Source organism: Choristoneura fumiferana, chromosome 3, assembly GCF_025370935.1.
Source record: "Choristoneura fumiferana chromosome 3, NRCan_CFum_1, whole genome shotgun sequence".
Lineage (NCBI taxonomy): Eukaryota > Metazoa > Arthropoda > Insecta > Lepidoptera > Tortricidae > Choristoneura > Choristoneura fumiferana.
Window position 1 is genome coordinate 16,400,492 of NC_133474.1, and position 15,047 is coordinate 16,415,538.

Sequence of the window (15,047 nt, forward strand, 5' to 3'; positions counted from 1 at the left end):
GCTACTGGTATATTCCCCATACGAACCAGTGATAAATAAATTTTTCAGTAGTTTACTCCAGCGACAGTAAGTGCGAACTAACTCCCAGTAGTTCGTAGTGCGAAAAAAGAGTAGACGACGACTGAGAGTAGTCCACATCAACGAATACTTACGAGAGTAATATTACTTGGGGATAGTTTTGATACTTGTCTTCTAGAGTAGTTGTTACAGCGATGATCGGTTCTTTATCGTCGTTGACACTGGAATGAAAATAAATAAGTAAACTTCTTTTGATAATAGTAGTTGCTTACTTGGTCACTCTCTGTCAATTTAGGTTCAGAAAAATTAGGAACGACGACGAGCGTAGCGAGGGATAGCGATAGACGAATTCCTCGCAGATGATGTCGCGGGCAACAGCTAGTTAATGATAAAGTAAGCTGAATCGGGTTCTGCTTTTTCGCAGAATTATTGTTTTGAAATGTATCATTTCCCAACTCTTAATTTTCTCCGAAACCAAAAATGTTACTCAGTGTATTTTCTTATGCTTTTATAAATAGAACACAGTAGATTAGGTTTGTTTTATTAAAGTTCCGTAAACAATTGGGAAACTTGAGTTGGGAAAGCTCTTAAGAGTAAGCCTTAAACGTAAGTAATTTTAGCTCGGAGAGTAGTATTTACGCTAATAACCGTTATGTGGAGAGCCTTGAGCTTACTTGTAATGGTCGTCGTCGGGTGCTTTGGAAGGGCCGGGCTCGGGCTCGGGCTCCTCCGTGGGCGCGGTTTGGCGCTCGGGCGGCGGGCTGCGCTCGCTTGTTTGTTCGTTAACTTCCTCTTCCTGACTTCTGGCAAATCACGCAGGATAAATGAGTAAAACGAACAATTTATTCGCAAAAGATACCATCGGGTTTGTGACAGAGATACAGCCTTCATTTAGAGTACAAAAATAAATAAACTGATTATTAAACAAGTAAATTATAGAACAAATACATTTAGCTTAAAGGAGCTTTATAAAATTGGCGTTAAATTTAGTTCTCAATGGGGTCAGTGTATTAAGAATGCAAATTTTAGTACCAAGTGTAAACAAATTACTTTATTTTTTAATACTAGCTTTATGCTACCGATACATATTAAAATAGGTTTCTGGAATGTATTAAACTAAGTGTATATTCAAATCTACTCTTAGTACAATGTTTTACTAGGTAAATAGAATTTTACTACCATTATAAGAAAGAACGGAGCTAAATAACTAAGCGTAAAATACTTTTATTTACTCCTACGCCAATCAGCTGCAGATCTGGGGCGTGGTTACCGCCTTTTCTCTGCAGCTGACTGTACCCACTAGTACTGTAAATGACACAGTCTTTCGACCAATCAATCACTTATTATTATTAACGACCTTTGAATCTATTACATTTTGTCACTAAAATAACTACACGATGTATACCAAAGTGATAGTTCTTAATGCGCTACTCCCAATACCCATAGGTGCGTATAGCGTCCCACAGTCCTCTCTCCTTATCGGGTGCTTGCAGTAGCCACCAGGCGAGTTGTGCGACGCGCGGGTCGGAGCGGTGCGCGCGCAGCGACGCCTCGGCGCGGTCCAGCGCGCGCTGCACGTGCCGCAGCCGGTCCACCAGCCAGTGACGACTGTCTGAGCCGACACCATCACAATGTGTACAACACGGGTGACCCTAACTGTGCGACTGTCTGAGCCGACGCCATCACAATGTGTACGACACGGGTGACCCTAACTGTGTGGCGGTTTGAGCTGACGCCATCACAATGTGTACTACACGGGTGACCCTATCTGCGTGACTGTCCTACCATGAAAATGTGTGTAGGTACTACACGTATAACCCACGTGGAACCCTAACTGTGCGACTGTCTAAGCTGAGCCAATACCAACACAATGTGTGTTACCTGGGTAACTCTAACTGTTTCCCAAAATACCACACGTAAGTATGACAGTATGAGTCAACCCGCCTCGTCAGCACTTTTATCAACTGCCAGATAGATACGAAACTAAGTTTGCGTACTTGTGTCTCGGCGACCTTTTTCGTTCGTAGCATGGCATGTTCGACCAAGTTTAGTTCATAGGACAACTTGCACTTACAATAAGGATAATAAAATGAAGTAAGCGGTAGCATTACTCACGGGCCGGTCTGGTCGTTGAGCTGGACGTACTTGCGGCCGACCTCGGTGTCTCGCCCCTCGACTAGCATCTGCGTGTCCTCAGGCGTCAGCGGGAACTCCATGTCTTCACGGATATCAATCTCTGGGCTCGACTCCTTCCACAACCCTAGCGACTTTAACATAAACCTGAAAAGCCATGATCGTGTTGAAATTTGCCAATTATTTGACTACTAACCCGTCCCGCGACACCGATTTTGTTTGGGTCGTACAGTCACCAGCACCAATATCTGACACATTAAAGCGTACATAAATATTCTGATACGACTCTGTTTCTAGAGCCGGTAGGACGTGTCAGATATTTTTGCACTCTCCGCTGTGTCAGATATTAATGCACGCGAGTGTACCCCATACCACGATAGAGAAGATGAACGAATACAGAATACTGCGTCGATGTTATGAATCTTTAGGAAGGGATGAGACTAATGTATTTGGAATGGTATAACTAACTTACCTATGTAAGAATATTATAAGTAAAAGCAGCAGATCATAAAGGGCATAATTTGTCTTTCTCTCGATGCCGATAATTCTGGGCGCTGTGAAAGGCATATTAGCTGGTATAGCCTTCTGATTCCAGGGCAAGATCTCGAATTGGAACATACTCTTTAATAGGACGATCACCTGTAAAACAAGTCCCGTTTGAGAGCCGTATCAAAAATATAGCCAAATAGTCTGCCATAGTAAGTAAAAGAAGACAAGCTTCAAGCGAAAATTACACTTAACAACAAAGTGTGAAGAACACTGTAGTCGACCGCATTCGGCGATCGACAGCTGCCACCGCAGTAGATGGACAGACCAATGTAAAGGCGACGGTCGTTCGCAGAAGTAGTTTGAAACAAGTTCAGCGACCGAATTAGGCGAACAACAAAGTGTAATTTCCGCTTCAATAAGAATAAAAATAGTAATATCTTGAGGCTTGGCAGGGGTGAAATATACTTACTTCTGTATAAGCGATCAAAGTAACCCAGAACGTTTTTGTCGGTCGTGGTATCGTTAGTGTGCCCCAAAGGAACACCATCATCGGTAAAGGTATCGATAGAATCGTTGCTGACTGAATCTGTAACCGGAAAATCGATCCAATTTATAAGCATAAATAACATCTCGCTCCGCTAGTATATCATCAGGTGCGACTAAGATTTTTCAAAAATGATCGGATTGCCGGACTGCATTTTAACGGATTACGGATTCCTGGTGGTCTAGTTGGTACGACGCCTCTGGGAACGTAAAGCCACAGGTTTAGATTCAAAAGGTTTTTGTTTTTAATAAATCTTAGATTTCGTTGATAATAAAAAAAAAAACTAATAGTATCAGTCGTGACTAAATAGAATGAAGAACGTCGCGTACTATTGAGTTGCGACTGCAACCTGGTCGTCCATACCTGGTTGATAAAAACCATGAGGTAGCAGACGATGTCGGTGTGTGCTAGCACAGTGTACCACAGCGCGTAGATGAGGTGCACGAAAGGCGAACGGTCCTGCTTGAACATAGAGTCTTCCTGCTCTTCTAAGATCGTCAGGTCCTTGCTGTAACCATACCATCAAGTAAATAAAACTATTCAAGGTAGAGCTTGCACGTTCACCCAGAGAGCACATATGGTAATAAATGGTAAAGAGCGCTTTCATAATAGGCGGCTTCGATATGGGCCAGTTTCGCTACAGCAGCACTTTCGGAGTCTCCTTTATAACTACGGCAGGAGCTTTGCTTCGTCGCGAAATTACTGTTTGTCTGTTCTATTGTGAATTTTCGTGTTTGTTACCGCACGTCTCTTCGGTGATCGTGCAAAATGAACATGTATAAAGGTCCTCAGAAGGAAACTATGCTACAGGGCTAGCTGGTGTCAAGAGTAGTATTACTTTTATTTCCGTGAAACGTCCTAAGCCGTAGCGATGTCACTAAGGCCCGTGAGAGATTAAACTACAGGTGCCTTGTATTTGTTTTCTACATACCCTTCAACGAATCTAAAAGACGTTTGACGTGAATACAGTTTCAGTAATGCAGTTGTGAGACTGTGAGAAGGTGAATAAGTTTAGAGAAAGGTGTTACTGAAAAGTATAAGATAGTTTTGTTTTATATGAAGTACTGTATAAACAAAATACTGTGTGTTTCGGTGTTAAGTTAACGTGTAAGTTTATAACAATATTAAGTATAAATTTTGATTACATTACCGTATATATATATATATATATATCATATACTTACCATCTTCACCTGAAAGTAAAAATAAGACAAAAGCAGCGACACCGTGTAAGAATAATAATAGTAGTGATAAGATGAAAAAATTACGACAAAAAGAATATAAAGAATATCGGAACATAGCCAAGCCCATCGCATACAACGATAAAATCGAATGAACCCGTACTGCGACATTATATATGTACATTCAAGGGTATGTATGCACAGATTCTTAAAAAAACATTAATGATTGCAACATCCTGAACACTTTAATTGTGAAATGATGCGTGTGTTCTACTGGCTCTAATTGCCACACTTACTCTACTCGGGTATGCATAAACGATATTTACTTCGGTCATAAAGTCATAAATATCAATAATCTGAACATAATTAGTCTCAGTGAAATATCTGTCCGTAAAGAGTCACAGTACGCGTCCTATCCCAGAGCACTCCACCTCTCGGTAGTCTGCAAGCTAAACGCGCTCTCGTGTTCGGAGGTGTCGTCTTCGTCTATGGAGGGCGCGGGGGAGGCCGGGGAGGCGGCGGCGGAGCGCGGGGGGCTCGCGTCCAGCCCGCGCTCCATGCTCGGCGCCAGGATACGGATCTCCGGCACGCTTATATCGCTTAACTTACGGCTGTGAACACCCCGCAACTGTTACTATCTGAGCTCCGCTGTGGGGACCCTCGGCTGTTTCGTAGCTAGGTACTTTAAGGGTGAGTGATGCTACTAATGAGTTTGCAGAACTTTATAATTACAGTAACATACATTAAACATCAATCCATTTTATGTAGACAACCAAAATCTCTCAACATTTTACAAAATTTTTAGCTACGAATGTAATAACAATGACAGCACTAGTAAAAATAACTACTCTAAAAAAAATCGAATCATCAAAACCATAATTCCATGCTATTTTCAAATGAAAAACACAAATGTGTTACATTCTTGATTTTAAGGGGTTCGTTATTTATACATCAATCGACTACTTTAAGTACAAAAATAAATTAAACACAATAAACAGACCCGTCTATTCATCTGCTTAAGAAAAGTTACTGTTATGCAGATAGGAAAAAGATTAGTTATCACAAGATTTGTTTAAATATACTATATACAAACCCCATTTCCACTACTGGCACGAGTAGGTTGTTATCAGGGAATTCCATGTCCATGTGCACACTAGGCAGCATGCAAAAACAAGACACTACTCACTAAATAAGACTAACTGCATCACTATTGTTACACAACGAATGCTACGATGCCTGCAAACTAATTTACTGTAAAAATACCTACTCTGGATCGGACTTCATTTCTTTTCACTACAATTTGTAACTTCGCATGCACAAAAGCACGGGCAGAACTTAAGCTTAATATTAAGTTTAGTTACATACTCTACCTGAAATTACTGTATTATTCAAAAATCGATGAGCGATATATAGAATATAGCTCATTGATTTTTACAGACACTATCTACATTATTATGAATTGAATACAATCACGAGACACTGCAATCTATAAAATTTTAAACGTGCAAATAAAACTTAGTTAGTTATATGAACACTCACGGATGAGCGAGCGTCTCGGGCAGCGGTTCCCAGATCATCTGCGATCCCTCTCTCAGGCCGATGCCAAAACCTTCCTTTTCCTGAAAAATTAGAAACACCATTTAGAAATATGTACACTGTAATACTGTACACACGCATTTGCGAAAAGTTTGTTAATCGCCATTCTGCGTAAACAATAAACCATGCTCTCGGCTACTAAGTAGTTGACGTAGTTAGTGTAGTAACCCGAAGTAACCCTTGTGACAATAATAATTGGTGATAAAAACCACGGTAGTTTTTTAGCCGCCGAGACGGCCGTGCCGAGTAGTCGAGCTGCAATAGCGCTGGCGCGCAGATCGCGGTTGGCTTTCTTTTCGGACTTTCCTTGACAAGGAACCACGGATAGGTTCGAAAGATTTCGAGCATCCCTCAACTATTAGTACGGGAGTCTCGTGTATTTTATTTAAATATGTACTTAATCAATACGTTTTGGAGGTAGAGACTGTTCTTTACCTTGAGTACTTTTTTCTCCATCGACAGCGCTCGCGAAACGTAGCGGTAGTCGCGGGAGAACTTCATGAGGTGTTTCGTGGCAGTCACCAGGAAGCTTGATATAAATGCCCAGGCTGTTTCCCAATAGTTATTCAGTTTGTCGATCCAAGTTTCTTGCGCTGTAAAATCATCGGAAGGTTGTAATTAAACGAATGAAAGTAAAGACCCACTTAAATTAGCACGAAAACAGCTCAGAACCGACCTAAACGCAGTCTTGACTGGCAGTACAATCTAAGGATGCCTTCATTCACTTTTTAAGTTACATCAAATTAAAACTTATTACGATATACTAGCTGTTCTCTGCGACACCATCTGTAAAGGATCCATTTACAGCGAGGCCGCGGGAACTATGCCATTTCCCGGGATAAAAACTATCCCATCTGCTTCCCAGAGACACTTTCGGATAAAAAAGGATTTTGAAGATCGATCACAATTGACGGAGAAATCGGTGAACAAACAAAAAAAAAAAAAACCTATATTTAGTGGAACAATAGAACCTCCTCCTTTTGAAGTCAGTTAAAAATATATTCAAATTACTTTACTACGCTCCTACATCTTGCGTTCTGAGATACTTAAAAATATATTCAAATTACTTTACTACGCTCCTGCATCTTGCGTTCTGAGATACCTTCCGAGCTAAAAGTCTCAGCTTCTAAGAAGAGTTACTTACCAGGTGTGGCAGCGAAGTCGTCGAGGTCTGAGACGCCACCGTCGCGCTCTTGCTCGGTGCGCGCGGCCGCATCACTCGGCTGCGCCGAACTGTCCCGCTCCCGCCGCCGAATCTGTGACATAATAATACTGTGTGATTCTCTAAACGAACCTTCCGCGGATTCATCGTTGCGTTCGGCAGACAATCGTAACTGGGCTAGTTCGCTCCGAAAACTACTTATTCTATTTTAAGATTGTAAGTGTTTAAGATGATCTTTGAGTCAGCTGGTAAGCTGTGGATGAGACTAGCACAGGACCGGACAAAGTGTCGAGAAAAATTTAGAGCCCTTTACTCAGTTGGTGGATATGGGCTGATTTGATTTCAAGTTGAGCTTGCTGTCCCTATCTTCTTACATAATAAAACGTCATAACATGCGAAAGGTTTATTGGCTGAGTGCGAGTGAGCGTCCGCAACTTCGATAGCTCTGACAAACAACGAACGCAAAAAAATAAAAGCAAATAAGAGCGTTTATACCTGCTGAGCTGGCAACGTTGCATTTTTGTTAGTTTTTCTCGATTAGTCCATAATTTTTTTTAAAACCGTTAAAAAACATTTGTTCCCTTTTTAAATAATATAAAAGTCTATCACGAATAATTATTGGAGTAGACACATTAACTTATATATTAAGAACAGTTCTAAAAGACCACATTTTTAATTTTCATTAATTTTTTATGGAATAATCGAGAAAAACTAACAAAAATGCAACGTTGCCAGCTCAGCAGGTATTTAAACGCTCTTAATTTAAAAAACGCATGTCATATAATTTAAAATAGTACATGTTTCGTCCTATCAATCACCCTCAATTGATTTATTTTCTTAGAATTTATTTAGGTACTTACAATTTTTCTCCACAGTGAAAAAAATATAATCAAACACTGTACCTTTTAAAATGCAAGGCAACGACACGTATTTTTATGAAATATATAAGTATATAAGTATTATTCTATTCTACTAATCAGATCAAATTTTCGCCTTGCACGTTAAAAGGTATAAGTAATAAATTCACAAATAAACTATACGTTAGTAACTATAAAGCATAATAAAACGTGCAACACTTTTTTAATGCAAACAACACTAAACGTGCGCATACAAACATATAAAAGCGAAGTTAACTTACTTGTAACAATCATGCACACGAAACCTAAAAAAAATCTGCCCGAAACAAAGGCTCGGTGTAAAATAAACAACGAATAAAGTGCTGAAACATATCAGCAAGTACCTAAATCATCATCGAAACAAAGTGCTCCTTAAAACAATAATCATGAAGTGTTTTTTTTTATCATTACCTCATGCGGGTCAGAGTAGGGATATGTCCCGATGGAAAGGTTGCGCTGAGAGCGTACGGCAGGCATTGACGAGCGGCGTAGCGACACCGCGCGCCGCAGGTCAGTCTTGATCGCCGTCGACAAAAGCTGCGTGCGCGACCGTACGGAACAAGAGCGGACAACCAAAATGATATTAAATGAATGACCAAAATTTTCCAATTTTACCTTGCCATAGCGGAATAGCATCTCTTTCAGATTCAATGTTTAAATATCAAATACTTATAGCCTCTCGCGGAATTTTACCTTACCTGAAGGAATTGACATTCGAATTTTGTAAAAGCAGTCGGCTTAACGTTCTAAGCGTTCGCATGTAATGTGGTATCAAATACGGTCTTTCTCGACCCAAAAATAAAGATGATACACATGTAAATCTGTGCAAGTTGTTAAGTACAAAAACAGGTCAGTTAATATAAGCATACAGGCGATACTATCTAAGCTACAAATATCCCAACCCGGGCGTGATACGTAACAATACCCTAAAAAACTCTACTCTACCTATACAATAAGAATAGGAACATGCTAGTACACTGGGAAACTTATCTAATGATTGGAGAAATCCACCCGTCCTGTAAAACATGCTCCTTTTAACACCAACACAGTACATACATCATTCAACTTCCCACAAAATACCCAACGGTACAGCTAAGTTAGTATTTAAAAAATGTGTAACTGCGTGGCAATACAATACCTTGCCAAGACCCATTTCCTTCGGAGCGTCCTCGTCTGAGCTGCTATCTTCATCTTTCAAAGGAACCTCAGTGTCATCGAACTCGTCAAACATGTAGTAGTCACCCGATCGAACGGCTGTATAGGAAAATTTTATGTTTATTCAGTGATCAGAAGACAATAATATTTTAGTCCCAAAGCCCAATTTGTGTCCAAACAGTTAAAAATAATAATTATTGATAATAATAATAATTTACAGTTAAACAGCTAGTATTTAGAAAAAAAATGCGTTTATTTGATTCAATCTAAACAGCAGTGATTATAAGCGTAATGTAGTTTGCAAAAATGTTGAACTTAAAAGTGATGTTGCATAAAAACGAGTGCTATTACAATACTAATACGACAAATAAAGTTTTAAGTAAAATATAGAAATGTGTCAGGTGTAGGCTTAAGTGGTTTTTACTGGTAGATCTATATCTACAGATTATTTCACTGCATAAGCAAGCAGTTTTTTTATATTCACCGTTTTGTCTTAAATTCTAAAATTTCAAACAGCCAGATGCATAGAGCAAGCAAGTGCTTGTTAATTCTACGTAAAAAACGTACTAGTGAATTTATTTTCTTACTTTTTGGCACATTTACCTGAGCGCACATTATGCACGTGGCTGTCCTTAAAATATAACACACACAACAAACATCACGATGCTCAAAACACGCATGCAGTCATACGCTGATACGATACATGCAAAGCGTGGACATACAGTGAGGAGGCGCATTCTGTCTTAGATATTGTATATGTACAACAATTATAACTTTACAAACATAATATTCCATATACATATTTTTTCTCTGTGTATCTGTTTGCTGTATCGTTTACTATTTCTGGTGTAAAATAAAGAGCCTTTGTATTGTATTGTATTCCACCGAACTTTAAAAATAATCAAGACAGTTCCCGCCAAAGATCCCAACTTGCCTAAATACCGTCAGTAGAAGCTATAGAGAGTTAGTCAAGCGAACACAGGTTACGGGCGATAGACGGAGTCTTAACGTTACCCTTCTGGTGACTTGCGGGCTGCTTATACGGCCTGACGGGCGCTACAAGAAGAAAGCAAAACTCAACACCACAACTCACACTATACATTCAGTGTAGCACGACTTCGAAATACACCCGGACGATACGAAAGGTGTTATTGAAGCGGGTTTATCGAAAATTAATTAATGGGTGACTCAGCCTTCGGTGATCCTAAAGTTCTACCTACAGCTCACCACTGTGCTGGAAGGGCGGTTAATTATAATAACTATATGACGAATATATTTTGCAGAACGGAGACAATCACCTCCCACACCAGAGCAAAAAGCTCATAGATTTATCAATACCTTCATGTCTCTTTGTGTATACCCGTCGCTGACAAAGAGGTAGTGACTGACTTTCTATTCCTAATAAAAGAAAAAATTACATTTAAATCTGTAAAAAATTGCTTTACATTATATACAGGGTGATGACACGTACACAGATCTAAACGTGCTTCGAGAACGGGAATGTTTACACGTGTGATGAGAGTGGGGTTCGGCGCGGCTCGACATGGATATGATGGAGGTCCGCTGCAGCAGGCTGGGGCTGGCCACGGTGTGGCGGCGGCGTATCGGCGGCGGCGAGAACACCGGATACGACTCCTCGGGGCTATGCGCGCGCGGCAGCAGCTCCGACGAGGGCGGGGACTCGAACGAGATACGCCGGGGCTCCAAGTACGCGTCCAGGGATACAGTCATCAGGGCGGAGGACGGCGAAGGGGGCCCGCCTTGTGAGCTGGGCGGGGGGAGCGCGGGCAGGGTTAGAGGGCGGCGGACGGGCGGGGGCGTGGGCGCGCGGGAAGGGGGCGCGGAGGGCTCGCTGAGCGGCGTGTGGAAGCCGCGCGGGGACGCGGGGCTGTCGGGCGTGTGGTAGCCGCGCGAGTCTGAGTCGCCACGCACCAGCGGCACCGCCTCCGATGCGCCCGTCTGCGTGTCTTCGTCCTCTTCGCATTTTAAGGTTAGCGGAATAGAATAACATTCGCGTTATAGAGTATACAATTTCATATGACCGACGAGCTTTGACGGCAGATTTATGTACCGGTTGTTACAAAACATACGATCAGGTATTAAGTATATCAGTCTTCTTTATCTTTGCTCTCAGTATATATTTGCAATGAAACTACAACTTTTAAATCATTATTTGTTATGTAAAAAGTAAAAACATAGAAAACCCCATAAGTTTTTTAAATAAGTTCCTAGTAAATTTATGTACTTTTTTTTAACTACCTGCTGTTCGAAAAACGAAACAGTATCCTCTTTTTGATTTAAAAGGCTCTACCAACTCAAAGTACAAATATTTACCGCGGTCGTGGTGCGGTGCCTCCTTAGTCATTGTACCCTGTATTTTCTTCTGGTTTGCCTTAATTCTCTCCATCTTCACTTTGATTTTCTCTAATATCCTGACCTCTTGGTCTTCTTGAAGGTACATTTGTTTTTGTCGTAATTCCTCTATAAGTTCTGCGCCCCTGAAAAAATTAATAATGAACTTCCATCCTTCTTCTGGCAAGAAAAGTTAAAAAATATTTTGTTTTCCAAACGATTGATAAGGTAATTAATACGGCATTGCAAATATTGCAATGCAATTAAAAAAAGTTGAGGATAACGATTCAAATTCGAGTATTTGGACAGTAAACATATTGTCGCACTGCCAGGGATACAAGTACGGTCACGATCTACAATTTGGGACCCACTCAAGACCGAATATTTGTCATCTTGTTTGAATTTTTGCACGGATTTTTTGTACAAAATGGACAAAATATGTATAAATTCGTCAGATGCATGGTGAGAAGCTGGCGATAGCAATCTGGCTCTACTGAAATTAAAACGATATCATACCTGGAAGCGAGAACGGTTGTAGCTTTACTCTCATCAATGACTCTATAGAAGTAGTAACTGTGAAACAGTCTCCGCTGCAATATGAGGAAAGCAAAGCAGACGCCGTCCCACGCGAGACCGATATCTTCTTGAGGTACAGAACACTTCGAATCCTAGAATATAATTGAGAATAGTCAGCATCATCCATGCTCCTATCCTTAGTAATATTATAAATGTGAAAGAAACTTTGTATGTCCGTCTGTTACCTCTTCACGCTTAAACCGATTTAGATGAAATTGTTTATGGGTATGGAGATAGTTTGAGATCCTGGAAAGGAGATAGGACTATTTTATACCAGTAAATTGCATGTTCCCGAGGGAAAGAGATAAACGAATTCTTCCCAGACGGAGTGGCGGGCAACAGCTAGTCAATTTTAATTTATCGAATCAGGTGTTAATTTATGGAGATCCATATATGTGGGTCGCGGAGCAGCAGGGTAATTCCTTACAAAATTGTCCGAAGCAGCAGAAATTGGCCGTCGTCAAGTCAAGTCAAACCCATATGACAAAGCCCGTCGTATAGAGAGACTAACTGACTGTGTAGACACTAAAAAATCGAATGTTCTAAAACACTGATGTATGTTTTTATTATTAGAAATTGTTCCAACAGCGCTATGACATATTATAGTACTATGTACCAAATAAAGTCCAACAAGACCGCCTTATAAAATAGTTACCTTATCATAATTCATCTTCAAGAATTTGGCGATGTTGCCACCGGCAAACTTGTCGACGCATCCTATACCCAGCAACTGAACAAGCCAGCAGGCGTGGAACTGCATTTCCGGCCCGTAAAGACAGCCCGGGATCTGCAGTAACGCCTTCACCACTACCACCGAAACATTGTATCGAAGGAGCCACGACCACCTGGTGAGTTTGTCACTCGTGTTCATTTTTATTGGAATGTTATCTATGTTAGCTAGATGGTTCAGATCCCAATTTGGGGTAATTAACACTGACTGTGTAGGCAAAATATCACTTCTTGCAATAAAAGAGTAATTTAAAATTAGGTAAGGAAGCGCTCCTGGTATAATGTGGTAAATACATGAACTGTGTTAGGAAAAAAATACGCACGGTGCGATTGAAAGTGTAAATTTGGAAAGCTACAATTTCACCATCATTCTCTCTGTCTCTCTTTCATATTCAAGTAATGAACCTCAAAATGGACTACTCACCATTGCAAGATAGCCGCTTTCGGTCTTAAGTAGAAGTCAGTTCCTTGCCATAGGAATATGAAGGATCCGATGAGGTACCCCATGGAGAAAAGGTTCACGCGATTGGTTCCAGTAAGGAACATAATGGCTAGGGTGACCCATAGCATCCCCAGGAATACCATGCGTTTGACAACATCCAGCCATGTGCTGATAAAAAAAAGGAAAATAAAATGAGCCGGAATACGAGCTGGAAAGAACAAGGCAATAAAAATTAAAAATTATTCTCAACTAATTTTGAGATTTTAGCGGCAAGACGTACGTTTGACCACTTGATGGTTGCCATTACACGTGCCCATTAGTGACGAGCAACGAAGCCGAACTACTTAATATATCTACGAGTAGGTACGGGCAACTGTGAACGAATATGATATGGGTTCACCTCTTCAGTGGCTTGCGGATCAGATGTAGCCACTTCAACGCTAAAATTGCGTCAATGCCCTCCGAAATGTACCATCAGTCAAATATGTGGTCTACCACCCTAAAGTTGATAATCGTTTGCATCTCATAAAATAATAATGCCAATAGACGTGTCTGTCAACTTGAAAATTCGACTTTAGCGACGTATTCATTTGATAGGAACTTGATTAAAAATCGATAGACCACTTATTTGGCTGATTGTACGTTTACAGGTGTCCACAACTTGTGGTGGCCATTTATGGGGCGTGGCACATTTTGTACTATGACCTTACCCGACAACGCCAAGGAAATCCGGCACAGGGTTAACAAAGCTCGGCGTCTCCCAGTCTTGGCCTATGTTTTCGCTGTTGGAGCCGCCAGCGTACGCGTCTCCCTGCGTCTTCTCTACACGGAACACGCGCAGCTGACGTGACGCGAACAGCATAAGGAAAAAGTCGAACACCAGTTTGGTGGCGTGTGGAGGTTCTTCAGCGTATGGCAGGAAGAACCATGTGCGAATATGTTTGTGAAACTGAAACGTATTAGATTTATTTGGCGTGATTGCGTTCCAAATATATTCAAAAGTGGTAGCTTTTTGCCCAATTGTGCTTGACTTGTTTTTCAGGTTGGATTGGCATTAAAGTATGTACATAGATTTTGAAAATCGTTTCCACATTTTTAAGACATAACTAGCGCAGTCAATAGGCAATCCTATACAGGATTAGTAAAGTTAGAACTTGTGTTTAAAAACTTACAATTATTGAGTAGGTACTTTTCAAGTCATTAATAATCCAACCTTTCTATTTAATTTATTTGAATACAATAAGTATTTATTTATTGATAAAAACTATATAGTAATTGTACCTGATTATCTCCACTCCAAGGGTAATCGATACAGAACTGTGGCATGAAACCGACGGCAATCATGTACTGTATAGGCACCAGGATGGTCACGCACACCGTAAATACCGGCCATACTCTGGCCTGCGTCACTCTCTTCACAGATACAAGTAGGAGAAGCCAAAATGCATATAAAACTGCATAGACGTCCATACGAGATCCTATTACGCCTATTAGGCATATTAAAGTCACCTAAAATTTTGTCAAACAATTCTAGATTCATATTACAGTACTAACATTAAATTTAAGTAGTATGTTTATCCTTAATACGTTGAATTCTCATACCTCAACACCAAATTTATAGAAACCGTAGTTGATAATGTACTTTGCACAGTGTATCAAATCCTTGTCTGCCTCTTTGCGCGTCACTTCAGGAAACATAACTTTGTCTTTTTGTCGTGATTGGGTAAGATCCCTGTAAGAAAAATAACAATAGCAGTTCAAAATTACGAGTCGT

The 15,047-nt window shown here is 40.6% G+C and overlaps 1 protein-coding gene across 9 annotated transcripts in view; it reads right to left on the reverse strand.

Annotated features, from left to right (window-relative positions):
* Window positions 1-15,047, reverse strand: part of Piezo (piezo type mechanosensitive ion channel component) — a 58,906-nt gene that overhangs the window by 18,080 nt on the left and 25,779 nt on the right. For 3 of the 9 annotated variants that reach the window (XM_074085934.1, XM_074085932.1, XM_074085929.1), the window contains 21 exons: window positions 14,876-15,005; window positions 14,555-14,782; window positions 13,984-14,222; window positions 13,256-13,441; window positions 12,758-12,947; window positions 12,043-12,194; window positions 11,509-11,672; window positions 10,513-10,572; window positions 9,158-9,273; window positions 8,431-8,556; window positions 7,106-7,217; window positions 6,397-6,554; window positions 5,905-5,984; window positions 5,459-5,518; window positions 4,797-4,976; window positions 3,548-3,692; window positions 3,110-3,226; window positions 2,624-2,790; window positions 2,134-2,298; window positions 693-821; window positions 153-239 (listed from right to left, as the gene is read on the reverse strand). In XM_074085934.1, coding sequence (XP_073942035.1) covers window positions 153-239; window positions 693-821; window positions 2,134-2,298; window positions 2,624-2,790; window positions 3,110-3,226; window positions 3,548-3,692; window positions 4,797-4,976; window positions 5,459-5,518; window positions 5,905-5,984; window positions 6,397-6,554; window positions 7,106-7,217; window positions 8,431-8,556; window positions 9,158-9,273; window positions 10,513-10,572; window positions 11,509-11,672; window positions 12,043-12,194; window positions 12,758-12,947; window positions 13,256-13,441; window positions 13,984-14,222; window positions 14,555-14,782; window positions 14,876-15,005 — 2,991 coding nt within the window. Of the gene's footprint in view, window positions 1-152; window positions 240-692; window positions 822-2,133; window positions 2,299-2,623; window positions 2,791-3,109; window positions 3,227-3,547; window positions 3,693-4,796; window positions 4,977-5,458; window positions 5,519-5,904; window positions 5,985-6,396; window positions 6,555-7,105; window positions 7,218-8,430; window positions 8,557-9,157; window positions 9,274-10,188; window positions 10,231-10,512; window positions 10,573-11,508; window positions 11,673-12,042; window positions 12,195-12,757; window positions 12,948-13,255; window positions 13,442-13,983; window positions 14,223-14,554; window positions 14,783-14,875; window positions 15,006-15,047 lie in introns of all 9 variants that reach the window. The other 6 variants (XM_074085930.1, XM_074085936.1, XM_074085933.1 and 3 more) reach the window with 6 other exon arrangements.